This window comes from Strongylocentrotus purpuratus, unplaced genomic scaffold (genome assembly GCF_000002235.5).
Source record: "Strongylocentrotus purpuratus isolate Spur 01 unplaced genomic scaffold, Spur_5.0 spur5_scaffold_9, whole genome shotgun sequence".
NCBI lineage: Eukaryota > Metazoa > Echinodermata > Echinoidea > Camarodonta > Strongylocentrotidae > Strongylocentrotus > Strongylocentrotus purpuratus.
Window position 1 is genome coordinate 27,888,613 of NW_022145615.1, and position 20,584 is coordinate 27,909,196.

General features: G+C 38.2%; 1 protein-coding gene and 1 long non-coding RNA gene across 4 annotated transcripts in view; one reads left to right on the forward strand and one right to left on the reverse strand.

Moving 5' to 3' along the window:
- Positions 1 to 4,165: 4,165 nt before the first annotated feature.
- LOC105441430 lies at positions 4,166 to 7,225 on the reverse strand. Of its 2 annotated transcripts, none has more exons than XR_972017.2 (3): positions 7,157 to 7,225; positions 6,022 to 6,121; positions 4,166 to 5,030 (listed from the first exon to the last, which is right to left on the reverse strand). It is a non-coding gene; the product is annotated as an uncharacterized LOC105441430 (long non-coding RNA). The 2 variants fall into 2 exon arrangements; XR_972018.2 differs by lacking the exon at positions 7,157 to 7,225 and adding an exon at positions 6,458 to 6,612.
- Positions 7,226 to 9,491: 2,266 nt separating this feature from the next.
- The window catches only part of clmdn (colmedin), a 31,722-nt gene continuing 20,629 nt past the window's right edge, over positions 9,492 to 20,584 (forward strand). Inside the window, 2 exon segments of one of the 2 annotated variants that reach the window (NM_001079546.1) lie at positions 9,492 to 10,094; positions 19,124 to 19,175. In NM_001079546.1, coding sequence (NP_001073014.1) covers positions 9,606 to 10,094; positions 19,124 to 19,175 — 541 coding nt within the window. In that variant the 5' untranslated portion in view covers positions 9,492 to 9,605. 2 annotated transcript variants of the gene reach the window in all.

The window sequence follows — 20,584 nt, forward strand, 5'->3', positions numbered from 1 at the left end:
CAGGTCATTTTATGTATGTTATTACCAAAGAAAAAAAATGTCAGTCGCTCAATAGTGTCTGACAGTGAAATCTAGAAGGTAGCGGGTTTCCTTCCATAATTTGAATACTACGACACTGCTAATGTTTAAATTTCACAGATAGGACAAACATGACATATTCATTTTTTAAACATTTGCAATCATTATACGTAAGGGCTCTTCAAATTGGCTGAATCGGTAATGTCTATGTAATGTAGTGGTGGAAACCTTTCCCATCCGTTCAAACGCACAAAATAACTGAAATTCTAAGTTTTTAAAAAATGTATGACTCGGGATGGTATTTTCTCCTTTAAGAGGACTGGTAATTATATACTATCCGTAATTTATCTTGAGTGGTGCCCCAAGGTGAAGGCACAGCAATTAGTGATATTTTGTACACGACAAACCCAACGGGAGAGATATCAGTCACTATGTCACAATCCACTGACAATATTGTCAATTTGAGATTCGATGTAGTGATCTCATATTTCAAACATACATAACTTTCTTATTGTTGGACAGATTTATTTCAAACTTTCGCCATTCTGTTTCTCTGTCTGACAGACATGAGCGCTATACAAGAACCCATTATCATCATTATTATTATTATTCTGCTTTCATTCAAATGAATTTATTACAAAGGTTGGATTGCCTACTCCGACCCGATTCTTGGCTATTTGTGTGTAATGTGAAAGACCACTCTTTTAGGAGTCACTATAGGGATCACTTGCATCAAATTATAGTCGATTCCACTTCAAATTATTCTGACTAACTATTTGAGAGTGAAATTCGCTATTTTGAGCTTGAATTTCTACACCTAAACGAAGTGATCCATCATAATTATCACTCCTCAGACGGTGGATTACTGTACAGATAGAAAGTAAAGTTTGTTCGGTCTCTTGTCGGTCTCATTGATGAGACTAGGGCATCAACCGGGGGCATCAAGATCAAATTCGGTGCAAGGTGAAAGTTCAACATCGGGATATTGGATTGTTGATTCAATTTTTATTCAGCAACTAAACGGGATGTTTGATGATAAACATGAGGAGGTTCTACGGCGCTTGCTCGGGCGACAATTTCTCCATGGCAAATTATTTATACGAACTGAATAAGTAACTTCAACCATGGGTGTCGATCAAAGCTTACGCGCTCCGCGCGGGAGGGGAGAAACTGAATTCAGATAAGGACACGATACATGTAACGAATCGTATTCCTTCTCTAATAATTTAATGAAACGTGAAAGCTTTTGCGCTTAGCGCGGGATGGGCGAAAATGAATTCAGACAAGGATTAAGAGTAATAATTTATTGAATCGTCAAAGCTTCGCGCGGAAAGGTGGGGGGGGGGGGGGACTGAATTCAGACAAGTATTAAGAGTCGAGAATGGTACATCGAATCGTCTTCTTTCTTTAATAATCCAAAGAAAGGTCAGAGCTTTCGCGCTACGCGCGGAGGAAGGGGAACTTGATTTAAACATTAAGGATTAAGAGTCGAGAATGGTACATCGAATCGTCTTCTTTCTTTAATAATCTAATGAAACGTCAGAGCTTCCGCGCTACGCGCGGAGGAAGGGGAACTTAATTCAAACAAGGATTAAGAGTCGAGAACGGTCCATTGAATCGTCTTCTTTCTCTAATAATTTAATGAAACGTCAAAGCTTCCGCGCTTCGTGGGGGATCGAGGGGGGAAATTCCTCACTCCTTCACCCAACCCTCTAGGGAGCGCGCTTCGCGAGCACTGTAAGTGATTCGCACGCTTCGCGTGCTCACTACCGCTCCCCCCTATAATGAAATCCTGGCTATACGCGCTTGGAGAGGGGGTGCAACCTGCCACATGCTTCTACCCCTTGGTTGCTTTGATCCATTGCCGAAAATATTTTGGCACCTATCATCCCCCCAACCACGGATACAAATCGACACCCTTGACTTCAACCCTGCACCAAACACTATACCTAGCACTAACTCTAACTCTAGACCTAGCTTAATACCCAATGACAGCCTTAAACCTAAACCTATAATATTTGACAAAGAGCGAATGTCGGGTCGCCATTGACGAATACGAAAAGAGTGGACACAAGTAGAGGGAAATTTTAACGAAACTATACATGTTTTGGTCGATTAAGGGAGTATAATATTGCGGGGGTAAGACTACCACACAGCCTAATTGCGATATCATTTCCATTGATATAATTCGTATAAGCTTAAGATTCTAAACAACATGATAAACATTATTATGGTTAGGGAAAGTATAATGTATATCTAGGTATGGAAACGTTTTCATTTACTGCATATGCTGTGAATTAGAGTCAACTTGATAATCATTTGATGTCAAATTAAGTCAGTTGAGTAGTGTCAGCAAAGTAATATAACGTACTGTTGAAATGAATGTACCTCTTTGTGTTCCCCAGTCAGTATGATAAGCAAAAGAATGGAAGTTTAATATTTCAATACAATAATTACTCCGCCATGACATGGTTCTTGAATCGTCTACGTGAGTTTCTCGTAGTTATTCCCCTTAGATTTGTTAAAGAATAGAAATCGGTTAGCAACTATTGGAACAATGTAATTCGGTACTTGTTTACTCACCGCTATTTGAACAATCCTTATAATAGAGAGACTCCACAGCAGGAGAAATGACCCATACTACAGGAAGGCAGGAAATGGTAGCAGAACTTGCTGAATCCGATCAAATAGGTCATTTGGTTATGAATGTTAGCTATAACTATATGTGTGGGTGTATTTGGATTATCGTGCGGCTGCCTCGATGTTCTATAGACTAGTATTTTTAGCATTATTCCAAAATACTATCATCATGCTCTGCTGGACTATCCCAACGTGATCCTCTATTTGATTTGGTGGTTGTTTTTTTTTCCCTGTCTCTTATCATCTCCTATCGCCTCATTTTTGATCTTTTTTAACTCTCTCTCTCTCTCTCTCTCTCCCCACCATTTAATATCTATCCCCTACTCTTAATACGTGTGAATCTCTCTCTCTCTCTTCCTCTCTCTTATTATCTATATATCCCCGAATTCTGTATTATCTAGTTCTTTATTTCTCTCTCTCTCTCTCTCTCTTTCCCTCCTCTCTCTTTCTCTCCCCTCTCTCCTCCTCTCTCCCTCTCTCTCACCCGAGACGGATCCTCAATGCGAATGATTTGTGCTTGTGTGTGTACACGGTTTTGTATGTGCATGTGTACTCTTCCTGTTTGAACTTTTAGCCTAAAAACCCACCGAGAAACATTTATTTTGTTCTTAGTGCTATCATTCTAATTGATATGTTACTATACATGCGACACAATAACAAATACTAAAAATTTAAAAATCCAAAATAAATCACTATTCTTTATAGGGTTCTATGATTTATTTCATTTACACGCAATTCCATTCAATCAAGTAGGGACAAACATATTAAAATACGATGAAATACAGCATAGTTACCGTTGGTAGGAAACTGGAGAAGCTTGAGAACAATCTAAACAATCTAAACACGATAAAGATGCGGGTAATATACCTTTACATCACCATATGAATTACTACGACGGTTGTATTTCTTTAAAACTTGATTTTATTAGCGCAAATATTCTCTAGTTACCATCTGAACTGCGATGAAAACGATGAATGTATAGTAATATATCAATATTGCTACTATTTTTACCAATTGAAGATCACGTAGATATTTATTCAAGGTTTATTGAAATGCTAATGTACTCTATCCGTTTAATTTTTGTTATGCTATAGCAACTGTCTTGATGTCTTAATTGGTGATATGAGACCATGTAATGGCAGTGATATATTGATTTTTGAAGGAATGAATAAATGAAGTAATTAATGGACGGATGCATGAATGTTCATTGAACGAAAGAATGAATGAACGAATGAAAAGCAAGGGATGACAGATCAATAGAGACGAAATTTATATTCAAATACATTATCAGAGTTCTCACCAATTTTTTACCGTCTTATGTGCTTTGCAACCACGTCGGTAATCCTTATATATCAAATGTGTAACCTTGTAAAAATTAATACAATTTATGTAGGGTATTCAATTCTTCTATTGTTTCATCGGAAGAAGGTTAGCTTTGTATAATGATGAGGTGCATTATCAATACTACGAATGGATTGAAGAAAAAAGTAAGAATTTAATACGAAGGTATGGTCAGTTACGTGATAAAAATATCAAATTCCTATCACGATGTATTTATTAATTTCCTTTTTCACTCCCATAGTTAAAATGTAAGCGATGATATTATAACAGTGGAGCCAATGTGGACGAAATAAAGTCTTTTATAAGAATTTGAGTTTCTATTAAATGTACAGTGCGTTAGAACTTATTGGTACAATTTTAATATGTGTAGACCAACAATGTATATCTATTTATTTAGTTTCTCATTGAAATGACATTAGATAAGTTGGATTTGTAAAGCGGAGAAACTCGTCATTAACCGAGCATAAATATACAGGACGTGTTATTCAAATCCCACTCGATATTCCGTCGGATTTGTTTCCCTCATTCAGAAACTAAACAATTTTTTTATTAATTTCATTTATTTACATATAAAGTGTAACTTAAAATGTGAAATTCCTAGTGCGATATAAATTGCCAATGCTAAATGTCTATATTTCGGATTCTTTAATAATTAAAAATACGTTTGCCTGCTTATTTTGAGGCAATGTGAAAAACCGTGAAAATCAATTATGCAATTATCCGATGAAAATTATTGTGCATGTATCATCACAATTGTAATAATCAGTAAAGTAATTTCTATATCTTATTCCCGGATGAGTTCTCCCGCTCCAGCATCCCGCAGAGCTGCATGAAGACGTGCTCGGCTACCACCAGTTCTCTCCTTCCACAGTCTTAGAACCACCCCAAGGGCTTTCTGGTAGTTTCCGCCTTGCAATGCTAAGACCATGGCCCCTTGATTGCAGAGTAGGCCGAGCGAGTTACAGAGAATGCAGTATTTAGATGATAGGAACGAGCTTGAAAGCTCGTCAAGCTGATCATCAGTAACAAACCTGAGTGAATTCAAGGAAGAGGAAATATATGTTTGTATGTTATTTCCCTTGTTCATTGTCCAATACTCTAAAATAGTCATAAGGTCGAGACGTCGAGTAGGTATTTAAGGAGAGGACAACAGATTTTCTTTTCTTTTTTCTTTTACAAAAAAAAATAACAATCCATACCTTGGATATGGAAACATTTTTATTGTATTCTTTGACTTTGCATGTTTTTTTTTTAGGAAGCACTGATTAAATTTAATTCAATTCGGTATCACCAAAAAGAAAAATGTTACGGAATTACGTAAACAGAAACAGAACGAAAAGGGAAGAAGGAAGAAGAAAACTAAGCAAAAAAGAAATAAAAATAAGAAAGCGAAGAGGAAGCAGGAGAGTTAGAACGAAAGGAGAAAAGAAGATACTATAAATAGACTGTTCGCCAACATAACCCGACTTATCTATCATGCCGGTGAATTTCCGTTTGGTCTACAACCAGTTCGTCTACTACCCAATCGGTCTATTCCTTATGGTCTTCCCCCAGAACAATTTCATCTACTTTTTCATATGTCTATGACTTTTTAGGTATAACAGACAGTAAGTCTATTAATCATTTGATGATTATTATTATTTATGATTAAATGATTATTAGACTGTAATGTATAGCACATTACTAGTTGTAGGCCAAGGCCAAGCGGCTATAAACAATCTTCTTCGTGAGTGTTTGAGCGCCACCTACGTTCCTTGAACGCTACAGTCAATTCGCCCTTAATTCGACATGTCGAGTGGTACAATGGGACCTAATATTAGGGACTTTTATGGGACTTTTATATTAGGGACGTGTAACGTCCATTCAAGGCAGTGCATTAAAAGGACGTCGATCGTAGCAATCCCCATTGTCTTCGTGCGAATCTAAAAGTCCATATTATTACTGTTACAATTCAACCATCGGCCGTCCAAGCCACTTAAAAAAAAAAAACAAGAATACTTTGCTTTTAATCTTTATGCTTACATTTCTGTGACAGTCATGCTGCTAGATTATGCTGATGATGATGCACCTTCAAGAAGATTTATGAAAAACAATAAGCAGATCGTGTCATCAACTTTTCCACCTGAAAAATAAAATAACAAATAAAGGTGATGAAATAAAAGAAAGTAGTAGTAGTAGGAGTATTACTGCTAGTAGTAGTAGTAGTAGTAGGAGTAGTAGTAGTAGTAGTAGTAGTAGTAGTAGTAGTAGTAGTAGGAGTAGTAGTAGTAGTAGTAGTAGTAGTAGTAGTAGTAGTTGTTGTTCTTGATGTTGTTCTTGCTGTTGTAGATACAGAAGACGATTTGAGTATAAACCTTCTATTAATCGGATAAAAGCGGTACTGTAATATAAATGGATATTAAAATAAATAGTAGATGATACATTGATTTTCATGGTTAAAATAGTATTGGCATCTTACCTGAGGTCTGTTGTATCTCTGATACACTATAACATGTGTGCTTTACCTGAGAGCTAAGGGAGTGTCCTTTCTACTAGGCTGCTAGTAGTGAAGTGGCTTGGAAGTTCAAAGCAGTGACATTCTTCCTATAGTGGTAATGGTATGCTTCAGTTATCCAGCTATTGTCCTATTGTCACTGGCTGGTATGTATATTATATTGGCATGTATATTACATTGGCATGTGCATTACATTGGTATGCATTGCAGCTGGCATGTATATTATTTTGTTATATATACATAACAATGTCCTCTTTCAATCTTTTCAATGATGTGAGTTTACTGTCAGTGGCATACATGTATATTACCTAGTATGTGTCACATTATTACATGTTCAATGTTGCATCCATTCATTGTTATGATCACTCAACGGCTGTTGTTATGCATACTGCACTATTATTCAATAAAACGCCCTCCTGTGGGGGAACCTAATTGTATCGATTTAGTCAAAACAGATACTATAATTATGAAGAAAAAGATTCCACAGTCATCTACACAATCATTAAACAAAATCAAGAGTCCCTATTTCTCTCTAAACTATTCAGGTCATGATTCCAATAAATCATGATGTCCATCTATGTTATGTCTCTCTCTCTCTCTCTCTCTCCTTCTCACTTTCAGCAGAAATCAGATATGAGAAAGTGGTATTGCAACGGTACTTACATGAATCACAACTCTACAACACTTTTACATTGACACCATCAGGTAGAAGGCTAGACCATTGTGTCAACAGTCGAATCAGGGATATGTGAGTTCCCTGGTCGAATCATTACAATACTCATCCCATGCAGTCTATACTTGGGCATGGTTCCAATACAGACAGTTCAGTACAGACACTTCAAGCAATAAATAATCATGATAAAATAATGAATTGTCGATTACAATCGCTTCGTACTTTAAACCCTTTTCAGATTAGCATTGTTGCTCATGTTGTTAACATTAATATCATTTGGTGGGGTGTCCAAAGTTCACGTAAATATTTAAAACAAATTTTGGTATGTAATATTTGGTCCATGATATTTCATATCATACACAAATTTGTTTTGATCAATTACTACCTAATGATCAGCAAAAATTCTTGACTACAAATAGTGCAACTAGAATATTTATCGTCAAAAGGATTCCAGCGATATCGCGATCTCCAAATTCGATGTTGGATTGGCTTGCGTAGCAAGTGAAGAAAAGGTCATAACACCTTAATTCGCGCATGAAAGTTCACAGGTGATTTATCCGAAAGAGCGATCAACCAATGATAAGATGATTACATGAATTGGAAGGGTAAATATCATACAATCAATTGGTATCGCTATTTACTAATAATGTTGATGCCATTTACTCTCAAAATCAAGATCTCCAGACCCTAAACGATAAGTTCATATTTTTTTGAACGGACGTTCCTCTTCCAATTGGTAATATCAGATTTTCGAAATCTTGCCGATAATTTTGAGACATGGAACTGTACGTGAAATGAGGTGACACTTCCATACGTGTCAATGTTGGGAGAGTTGGTGAGTGAGCGAGTGAGTCACATAGAGAGAGAGAGAGAGAGAGAGAGAGAGAGAGAGAGATTGAAAAATGGGAGGGATGATGGAGAGAGAGGGCATTGTAATGTAGGCCTACAAATATTGGCACACAGAAACTACAATAATATGCAATTGCAATATATGAAGACGCTCAGAATTAAAAATATATATAATAATTTACTACAACTTGGTCGACTCTGACAAATATAAATTAACGTCTTGTCAAAATTAGTTGGGTTCGACCTCCTTTTATAGGTCTTTTAATAACTATAAAACTATAAAAACTTACACCATTGTATGATTATAGAGGTCACCTCGTCACGTACAAGTCAATACCAATAAGATGAAAAGTGAAAGAGCGCCACCTATACTCACTCCCCCTTCTCTCTCTCTCTCTTTCTTTCTTTCTCTCTCTCTCTCTCTCTCTCTCTCTTACATACTCTTATCTCTTTTTCTATATCCCTACGTATGTTTCTCCCTCTCATCTTCTCCATACCAATCTCCCTCTCCCTCGCTACCTATGCTCCCCTCTCTGACACCCCACCCAAACGCCCACACACACACACACACACACACACGCACACACACACGGTCACATACACATCCCACTCTGCATACTTTTCTTTAAAGAGAAAGGATATTTCAGTAAGCACTGGCTATGCCACGGCTTCATGTAATTACAATGTTTAATCGTTAACAAAAAGTAGTAGTAGTAGTAGTAGTAGTAGTAGTAGTAGTAGTAGTAGTATTAAGTATTTGGCTTTGTCTGTCTGTCTGTGACTGGGAGGGGAAAAGTTAACTGAATAACTTTGGAATAACTGATTGGGGTTGTTAGGCCGTATGGACCACGTACACCGGGATCTATATATAATACACTTATTACTAATAATGCAGTGGGTTCTTAATGAACAAAGGTGGTGACTCTCCTCTAAATGGGGCTCCCATTCAACGTCCTATCCGAATAAAGAGTGTTCTCCACGATAACGTAGCATGCGTCTAAGAAACAGGGGATAGTGATCTCCCTTGGTTGGATTCCAAGTTCCAACCCACTGTATTTGGCTTGACAGGTAGACGTTTTACCGACTGAGCCAACTCACCTCCTAACTCAAACTATTATTAACCTGAGTGTGTTATATCATGTCTCACTATTATTATATCTTTGACTGATTAATGAAAAGCAATGGATGTACTCAAAGATACAAGTCAAACCAATTGGGATCTACATTGATTGGAAGAAAATCCACTTTTCTCTTTTTCATCCAACATGACTGTTTGTTTAATGAGCCGCATATCGAAGCCATATTATACAGTATTTACATTCATCTGATCTTTCGATACAAAATGTCCACCCCTTCCCTTATCATAGTTTGCTTTTAAAGTGAAAGAGCACCCTCTTATTTCCTTCAGATCACCCCCCCCCCCCCCCATTACTCATTCGGGACTATAAAGGGACTCCTGGCGAATAAAAGCGCCAGTTACGATTCCTCATCGGTGATAGATGGTTAGCTCCTCGGGATGATCATGCGAAGGAGTGTTAGGAGCATCATATATATTTGATGATGTGGCTTCATTAAGATCAACCTGACAAAATGGCCACGGATAAACAAAATGAATGCTCATGTTCCTTCCATATCAGAATCCTCTACTTTGCTTTTTCAATTCTCTGTTTTCTCACAATTTCGATGTTTGTGCTAACATTCTGCTACGTAACGCAATTGCGAGAAACCAGGCTCTGTCTCCCCGAAGCTTCAGGGGAACCCTACGTTCGAGGAACCGCTACCATTTCTCAAAGCGATCGCTCGCAACGTGAGTTTGCTGGAATGGGAGGACACCCAAATGCTAACACTTTAAATGAAAATTTTCATCAAATTTTCGAAGATGGAAATGATTTGGAAGCTGAGAAAGGCAGAAAGCATGGTGCGGAAAAAGGAGAAAATGGGATTTACAGTGAGAAAACTAGGAACTTGAGCGCAATCAGAGAGGAAGATGGGGATATTTCTCGGCGAGCTAGAAGGAATGTGAATGGAGCGGATGGTAGAAGGCTTCAAGTATTAGCAACAGTGCCCATATCTATTCCCGTAAGTATATAAATTAATTCCCTTTCTACCCATAATTTTGAATATGTCACATTAAGCGCTAATAACAGATGCTGAAATATATAGAGGAACTTTACTCACATAATCCTATACGCACTGTGTTATCATTTGGCTTATATTTTTGTCTCATATTTTTTTTTTAGTTGCGGCTAATTGTTTGATCATGTTTTGTTGTATCATATCTTATACTGTTCATACCAAATTTGTAATTTAGAGATCTTTCTTGAAAAACAGTATCGAAATCACTGATGAAGTCACCCTGGTAGAAAATAAATATTAACAAGAATAAATAGGAGCGCGTACATATGTGAATAGTCTGCTGCTCACCATCATTCTGCTTGTGGCTCCCGACTTGAAGAGGATTAGGGAACGGGTATCAGATGGTAGAGCCCCCATCATCAGGTTCACCTCTTCACCTTTTGTCCTAGTCTGGAGTAGTTGACAGCTTTTTCGTTCTCTCTCTCTCTCTCTCTCTCTCACTCACTCTCTCTGACTTAAAATAATATAAGCGGGTGTCGTAATCTTCTTCATACGAATTAAATTTTGTGTATTAAATTGGACATGTAATCCAAGTGTGTGAGCGGCGATACCCCGCCATAAAAGTGTAGATACACGACGAAACGAAAAAGAACACAGAACAAAAACTCCTCCTCGTCACTCTCGATAAAATAAAAAATAAAGGTCGTGACAGAGAAAGAATGCATTGAAGAAGAGAGTGGGAGAGAAATGAAAAATATGCAGAGAAATTACTAGAATGAGGAGCTAAAGACTGTTACAGGTAAAGAGAAAGAGAGTGAGGGGAGAAGTGGCATTGAGGGCGATTTTCTGAGAGGGCCTTTTAAAGTAAACGAATTCAGTTTTTACACCCATCTGACACCAATGACACTCATACCAGATTAAAAGAAAATGTTAATGTCTTCTTGCACTATCATGATAAGTTTTGTCGTCTCCCACAGCAACGCTCCATTCTCGGCTTCCATTACAGCGTTTGAAGAATTCAAAACCAATTCAGTTTTCAGACACAAATTTGTTACCTCTGGAGTAAGAGATCTATTTTTGTAAAAATGGTATCTAGATGAAAATTCCTTGTTTGGGGAAAATCAACTTAGCATGGTTGACACCCCAACCTTTTGAAAAAAGCAAGTGAGTGACTGAACCATTGGTAACTATGAAAGGTTGTTCTTGTGTCGGCAGGTACGGTGATGAAGTCTGGTTTATTATTACTATTCACAATTTGTTTCTACTTGTCAGAAAATGTTTATTTTGCTGAATGTTGATCTGACATAAATACATTTTGCAAATTGTTTACTCATTCTCCTAGCATCGAAACTCAACAGGGACAACATCAAAATGACGGTTTGTATCCGGTTCTAAATTTAAGGGGGCAACCAAGTTGCTACGTTCATCCGATAAATATTACTATTAAGCCTTAACCTTTGACTCAGAAACAATCGCTCACTCTGCTGAAGATATAAGAAAGTTTTGTGGGCAGCAACAATACAATCCATTATCACTACACAGCTGTAAACGACTTTCGGCGCTTGTCTCCAGAACTTTTACTTTTACGCTCATCCTCTAATGAGTTGTGCAGAATAAAACACAAAATTGTTGTCAAAATTAGAAGGGGGTGGTGATCAAAATATGTTAGACGTATTCACCACTTTTACTAAATACTTTCTTCCTATAATAAGAACGCATATAATAAACACAGCAGTATTTGACGGAGTCCCACTGTTACGTCAATACCACTTAGGCCCGGGCTAATAATGATTGTCTTCAAAATTGTTTTGACCTAGAAACATGGCTGTCTCAGTTTCTACTTCATACACGTTATCAACTGTAAACAAGGTATTGCAGACATTATGAATTTTCTTTTTAGGATGTCCTGGTTTTACTAAACCACCCCGAAAAAAAGAAAGCCTGTAGGCCTTTAAAAAAAATGTTAATCATATTTTATTTCCCTCCTTCTGTTGAGTGAGACGCTGATCTGCCATTGACTGATGAGTGTAGTTCTTATACACTTGCACAGTGCGTCGTAGTGAGTGAAATATTGAAAATGATGACAAGCTTTTGACGTCTACAAACATTGACCTGCATGACTCCCACTTCATGCATTGAAGGTATTCTTGAACAGCGGAAGGAACTGGTGGTGCCGTAATATATATCTGCCAGAATTAATGCGATTGTGACTTTACATGTAAAATAAATTTATGTTTCCTGTTGATAATTACATGGTATGTAATTTGAAAGTGGGGATTGAAATGAAATCTTTAACGTGTCATGATAATGATGTGATATTATTTACCTGCGATATCCTAATCATTATCGAAGTGTACTGCATGCAGCTACCATTACCCCCCAGCACTGCCAGGTATCCCCATTAAATGCACTTGGTTTCAAAGGGACGAATCGAGTTAAAACACATTGTCCAAGGATATCAGCACTGAGCAAGGACCTCTCTTATGAGGGTATACCTAGGGAACCTCTCCCCCTAGACAGGCGCGGATCCACGTAGATGGGGGGGGGGGGGGAGGGGGCCTGACCAAAAAAAGCAGTTTAAAAAAAGATGGTAACCACAAATTTACCTTTATCATGTTTTTGGGGGGGGATGTTGAGTAAAGAAAAAAAAAGGAAAAGATTTTATTTTTAGTGCAGACCGTGGGAGGGGGGGGGGGTGGCCCACGGTCTGCGCGATTTGTAAATTTCTGCCCCCCCCCCCCATTGCAAAATCCTGGATCCGCCACTGCCCCTAGCTGTTTGATGTAAGAATACACCTAAATATAGTTATTACATTGGGGCGTGGGTATGTCTTATTCAATATCATTATTTGATAAGATCAAAAAATAACTTTCGTTTCCATATTAATGCCACGGTCATAATGGATTTGACCACCGCTATAAACCATTTGTCACCATCCCCACGGGTTTTCAATGCCAATTACCCCCCCCCCCCTCTTTCCTCCTCATCCTCCACTTTCCTCACTTTTGGCTAAGTAATTTACACCCTTTCCATTCATCATGTACTCACCAAAATGTCAAAGAGATGCATCTCCTTCATGACAAGACAATCGCCTAGAGAAATGTTCATGGATATGTTTTCCTGCCAGATTGGATGTTTTTTATGTTAGTAGTAGGACGTCCGTGACATAGATACGTTCATGAACCTCTGGCAAGGGACAAACATATAGTTATACCATCTGATGGTTGGGTATCGTGCCTGAAGAAACGGACCTGATACCTAATCTCAATCAGGAAAACATTCATTATTTTTGCGAAGATTCAACCATCTTCTATTTGTATTAAAGTTGCATAGTTTTTTTCAAGACGGCAGTTTCGACATTTGCCTCTTCAATTGTTGGATTTGAGCATCCAGGCACGTTGTCATAAACTATTCTTAATTTTAGTGAACATCACTGCGTCCTCCAATTATCACGATGACAATTTCGTAATACACTCTGCAGTATACATACGTAACGACTGCCTGAATCAGTAGGCGTGCGAGTTGCAGATTAACCAACAGATATTTAATTAACAAGGTGTTATTTAAACACTTTACGATTATGTGAATGTAAGTGAGAAAGGGGACACTGATTTACTGTGAGAATAAAGGGTAAAACGCTATTTATTCTTCATTTTTGTTGTTAAAAAATGGAAATAAAATCATATGATACTTCATTCACTGAATTCTCCTTTTTTGAGGTAGGGGGGGGGGGGTGGAGCAGGGATGCCCGTGCTCCTTTTTATTTATTTTTAATCTCCCCTTTCCTCCTACTACTGCTCCCGCTCTACATCATACTCCCCCACCTTCTCCTCTCTATTCATAATTATGATCATTCTGTACAGTCATCTTGGAAAAACCTGGCTTCATAGTTCTTATAAAACACTGGGTAGTTGCCATATACTGTAGGCCAAATTCTTCTCACAGAGAGACGGCCTTGTTGCAATCAGTCTAGTCAGGTCACTAGGGATATCACTTGTGTCTAAACAAAATCCACTAGCCACCCAGCACGTGAAATGGAATTTATCAAGTTGAATATCGCCAGAAATATTTGTAGAATAAACACAACTTTCGTGCACGCTCCCATAAACTTGGGATCAATGGAAGTCTCGGGCCAAGCCTCTTATTCCACGCGAGTTGGTTTTGGGAAAGAAACTTGCTTTACGTCGTTCTAAAATTTATTGTTGTCTACAGTACAACCATGCAGGAACGCTCCAGGAACATTATTTCCAATGAAAGAAGAAGGGAGGAACTTGAAATTGTGTCAGACGGAATTCGTTCATATTTTTTTCCTTCACTTTGACCTGCTTAAAATTCCAACAGAAAATCGAATGCACATGGTTATTTGCACAATCAAAATCAGAGACCCAAAACAGTTTCTGAATGTTGAAATTGTTGGTCATCAGCGGTTAGGGTCGATCACAGTGATCATGATGACATATAAATGCAGTGAGATAATGCCCAATTATAGTGGAGAGATGTGACACTAGATACAAAGGAAAGGTAAATAGTGTTATTTGAACCTATTCTTGGGTGTGCGTGTGAGTGTGGGTACATGCACGTGTATGTACAATCGGGTGTAAATATTGCTTTCCAACGCATAGTAACTTTAACATCTTCATAGTTTTATTTTGGGTTGCATTTCGAGAACTTCAATCCTCACTGACTGCCATAGAATCCCTGACTGAACTATAAACTTATGCTTATGATTATGTAAGAGTGTTTTTCTGGAATATTTTTTGGAGTGAATGAAATTTATTTTAACAAAATAGGAACTTAGATATACCCCCCCCTAATTATGCTTGTTATAGAAGATGTAAACCCTGTCAACCCCATGGTCTGTATTCCAATGATTTAGTTAAACCCGACACTGGGTCTAAGAAATCACACTAACTTCCCTTGTTAAAACTATTTTAAACGATAACTTAGTATAAGCTCAACGTCGGATTTAACTATTAGAAGAATAGGGGCCAATCAATATTTGTGAAGATTATATTTTTATTAGCAATGTTAGATACAGTAAACATCCCTGATGTATGCCCCTGGCGACAGGGTTTCCATCCCTTTGAGTGATAAATCTTTGTATGTTGTAGTCCTCTCCCGGCTATGAACGGCTCAAGTTAGGTAGCCTAGGGGATTCATAGAGAAGTGTGTATTGATCTGAAGCTCACGCCAATAACCCCCGCCATCTCCGAAGGCGGGATGATCGGTCAATTCCTTATGGGTAAATCACACTCTGGTGTCCTCCCGAAGGTCATAAGGTGATCTTTGTATTCTATTTCCCTAACAGATATGATGTGTTTGTGCTTGATGCTATCATCCCAACTATAAGGGGGGCGGGGTGGCGGGGGGGGGGGGTGAACTCGTCTTCATGTATCTGTATTCTTGCTCCTCTGTTTGACTGGTTATAATATTTTCTTTACACATAGGAATAATCCAAATTTGATTTTCACAAGTTTTTCTCTTGGTGTTTAAGTAAAGCTGTTATTTTGATATCTGTGCTGTATAATTTTAATTCGCATTTGGAATCGAATGATATATCCCCCTTAGAAAAGAATGCATCAATACCGATTAATGCAAGGGGTAACAATCGAGCTTATTGGAACATTGTTAGAATGAGCTCTGATTGATTAAGGTAATTTCATGCCCCTTGTCGGAGTAATACATAACCAGAAAAACAGCGCCGTTTAGGGGATCCCTTAGATAAATAGCAATAGTTACACAAGCTATTGTTCGCGGAAAATTAAGTATGGACGAATTGCTATTAGCGTCAAAAGATGATTTACAGCACTTCATTTTAAGTGTGATTGAATGAGAGAGACAGGGAAAGAATGAAGAAAGAATGGAAGGAAAGAAGGAAGAAAGAAAGAGAAGTAAGACAGACAAAACGGAGAATGAGGAACAGAGCCTGTCGAACTCGACCTCATTCGGAGTTCACAATACCTACCATCTGTAAATCATGTAAGTCACTGATTGTTGTTGGTGTCGAAAGGTGAACAAACGAACAGATTCTTGGCAAAATCCTGCTATTCTTACAGTGGATCCAATTAACATTCAAGTCGGCCTTTTATGGTAGCTTTTGTAGCTTTGTAACACCAACACCAAATCGGGCTAATGGGATTTTTCTCGTTCTAAAAGTTGTGGAATGAGGGCGAATGACATGGGCTGGTCATATTTAAAAAAAATCAAGTATATTGAGGGATGAAGTTTCAGGAATGGAACCGGCCTGTGCGTTTACGGATATGTCGATTTGTTGTTTTTGTTTAATAAATCCAGGGGGCATGTATTGTGATTTAGGGTTTATCATGTTTATGAGATAATAATGGATTCCGTGTGTACCACCATAATATGGGGGTACGCTTTCTTAGCAGTCAGGTAAAATAACCACCACTACACACACAAACACACCCACGCACACACACACACACACGCGCGCACACTATTGTCTAACATTCAAGGCCTCTGAAATGTTTCTTTTCGGCCAATACACAAGAACCAGATCTTTTTTCCTGAAGGGTATAGTACAGTATATCATCTACTTGAAATTATCTCTCAAACTGTTTTTTGAAGAATATTCGCAACAAAAAACATGGTTTTGTCCGCAAGTAGCTGAAATCTTACTCTCTCGATTCGTATAACATCATCCTTCCCATCATCCACTCTTATCGCCGTTTCGTCAATAACTAAACAAATCTTTAGGACTTTCCCGTAATCATCCTGCACGTACAGAGGTCAAGTAAACGAAGTACCTTGGCATAGTTTCCCCTAATCCCCGGCGGTGAGACGGAGAGGCGTTAGGCGACGTCCACTTACCGGTAGCAGTCGAGCATGAATGCTAACAACATGATCTTCACCTGTTGCTATAGCAACGCGATGAAGTTTTCATCTGGATATTGGAGTACTGGCATGTGCTTGGAGGTTTAGGAGGTTAGGCTGCGCACGTGGAGCGGAAAACTAAACTGCTCAGAGAGGATGATTGTGGCACAAACAACCCTTATTAAATCATATACTTCAACATGTCCGTCCAAATGATGTAGTTTGTATGGTATATCGGATAACATGCATGAAGGGCTCCACCGTAGGGAATTCCCTGGCTATCGTTTAACTTCATATTATGATACCATCTGTCTTATGAATAAAAACATTATAATCATATAGAGTACAATATTGTCCTCCAACTCGCATGGAAATTTGCCAAAATATCGCTGTCATGGGTATAGCCGTCATCACTTGCACCTCAGAAGACCTCAGAGAAAGCAACCTCACATTATGTTGCATTCCGCCACATATGCACTGATACCACCCCTCCCCCACTCAAGCACGTACACACACACTCACCCACACACGCACGCATCCAAACACACACGCCCACACTCTTCCCACATGATATGACATTATGTCGCATTAGTATGTTCAACTCAACGTTCAAGGTTCCAACATTGGCCTTTGTCATATTCCCTAGCTCTTCAGTGATCCATCATATGTTTCTTGTACTTCAGTCACACCGCCAAATCGACTGCAAAACAACTCAAAAATTACTCTTGCATATATAATTTGGTGTCATATTGTGAGTAGGCTTTAAAACACAGTGTTGATTAATTAGTAAGGTGTATGGTTTTCATATAACAAATTAATTGTTATTCGTGCATTACATTTTCTTCCCATACATAGAGCACACGGAAATTGCGACTTTTCCTAAACCACTGTACAATGCGCTCCACAAAGTATAAGCATCTCTTGATAGCTCCATGGTATAAGGGTCTGTTAAGTAATGATAACCCATTCATCATATTGAATAAAAATATTGTGTAACCTATATTATATTGAATATGAAATTGATATGCTGTAGCAATGACCCCTCTAGTAGTCGATCAAAGCCAAGAAATCCAATCTAAATACATTTCACGATTAGGAAGGTTTAACTGGGTAACGGATTTTACTAAAACATTTACATCGTTTACACCTCTATCATACATTATGGATTATTGTGTCCCACAGCCTTGCCCTTGGCACCAATGTGCAGATGCTGTATTTCATATTCCACGGTCCCAGCGGTGACATTACTGGCTGATGAATGCTTCAAACTTTGAAAGGCATAATATATCAATGTTTAGTGTAGTGGGACTTTGCAAGTAAGTAACTGAAGATGGCCGCGATCAGCCCATGGAAGAATGCAGACAAAGCTCTGACTGCGCAAAAAGAACTAAACATCAGTGCTGAGCAGGGTGACCCAGGGTTTAGGAACAAGATCATGTGAACTACATTTTCATTTAGAACTAAGTCCTTTGATGGATGGGGCATGTTAGAAAGCAGGGAGGAGATAGCTCATAGCGAGCGATGGGCAGAAAACATACATTGAATACACCCACAGGTTTTACCAGGGAGGTCCCTCCCACCTCCATGGCTGTACCCAATAACACCGACGACAACGACACTTCACCGACATCAAACCGATCAAAACATTATATTAAATCGAATGGCCAAACGTCCAATCGTTCTAGAATCGGTTGAGAGCTAGTTTGGTGGTGTGACGGAAGTATTACGGTGAGGTTGGAGGATCCTTCTAGTTTTAAGAACAATCTTCCTGTACAGAAAATAACAAAATTTCTGCCAACGTTTTTCCTCTGTCTCGTGATGAAATTCCAGTAACGTATGACGTGCATTAAACTTTCACCTTTTGGTGTCAACAAACATAAATATCATTCAGGTGACAAAGATGATTGCAATACATTGAACTCTCCAAAAGTTGGGAATATTTCAGGAAAAAAAATCATTCTTGAGACTTGTAAGGTGATTTGATATGAAATATACATCTTTTGAAAGAAGTTTAACACTTTATTTCTTTCTTGCGCTGTTTAGCTTTCAGGTGACAAGAATAAGTGCAATACATTGAACCGTCTGAAAGTGAAAATACGTTGAAAATTCATTGTTAAAAATTTGAGAAACTGGTTTAATATGTTTTCAATCAGGAAGAATTTAATTAAAAAAATTATCTCTTCCTTTTCTTTCTCCAGCTTTCTTCAATAGCAAACGTATGCAACTGGACAAACGGAGAATGCCCAACAGGTAACATTACTATTATCATGATTATAGTTATGGTATTAACTTTCTTTGTTTGGCATGTGGGAAAAGGAAATTTGTTCTTGAAGTATATACTTTTGTAAATATATCAATGACAAATAGGGTTTATTTGAGAATATCGGGAAATGGTAAAGAGCTGAGATCTCTCAACCTTGAATATCCTGGATGAAAGCATTTCGGAAATTATTTATTCTCCCACGATATTAAACCCCTTCTCATAGTAATTTATGTTTGAGACTATCGCATATCTTTTTAAAAATCTGATCCCCCAACATTAAATAATGATTTTGCTGAAGAATTATTCTGATAACAAGCTGCATTAACCTATAAATTATTGTAATATGGAACCATTTACTGATTTTTATTTTAATAATGACCAATAATATAGCGCTCATATCTGCCAGGTGGTGAGGCACATGGCGCTTAGACATTATTAACCTGGTTATATAGCCGAGCCACCAATATAAAGTAACTAGCGTTTACACCTCACCACTTCAACACATTTACACCTGAGTTGCAAATGTAGATTAGCCTCTTGCCAAAGGACGTTAAAACGGGCTGGGATTTGAACCCCGTACCTTGTGATCTATAGACGCTAATGTATCACCAAGCTTTAACTGTCTTGGTAATACTTCTGTGCACAACTGATAATATAAACCCTAACGAACTCTCTCATAGCTCTTCCCGGTGTCACCTGATCCTAGAAAGCCAGCCAGAAAATCTAGGATGGCTTTTATCAGTGTATTCCATCTACCGGGGGACTAGGCTCGCTTAGTTACTGATTCTTATCATTTGAGGGTAAAGAACAGACCTCTTCAAACTCAATTTAAGTCGCTCTTCAGTCACAATCTATCCGCCACTCCTCTTCCTTTTAGAGATACAGTGATCTTCCAGGAAGCTTATATGTTCCTCACGTTCATGTCTCGAATAACGATCTTGTGGAGATACGGTTAACCGTGCCTTAAGAAGGTAACACTCGCTTTACATCAGTATAGTTGCAAAGCTGGGAAGTAGATCCTTCATAGTGGTTCCTTTAAGGTGCTGTTTAAAGATTTAATATAAAATTGAAGGTGACATGACAAAATGCACTGAACACAATCTACTGGCCAATACCTCTCTATCATTTCTAATGTATACTACATCTGCAAAAAGAGCTGATCCGTGTACACCTAAGGTTGTGTATAAGATTGAGAATTACACTGAGAATGACACGACACAAAATTACTCTATACACAATCTATACGCCACTATCTACACTTACATATTTACTGCAACTGCAAAGTGAAGATGTCCTCTTAATTAGTTGGAAGGTGCTGTAACACTCTACGAATTACAAGACACGGTTAAATTGGAAGCAGTTTGGTACACAAGCACACACATACCCACGCATGCTC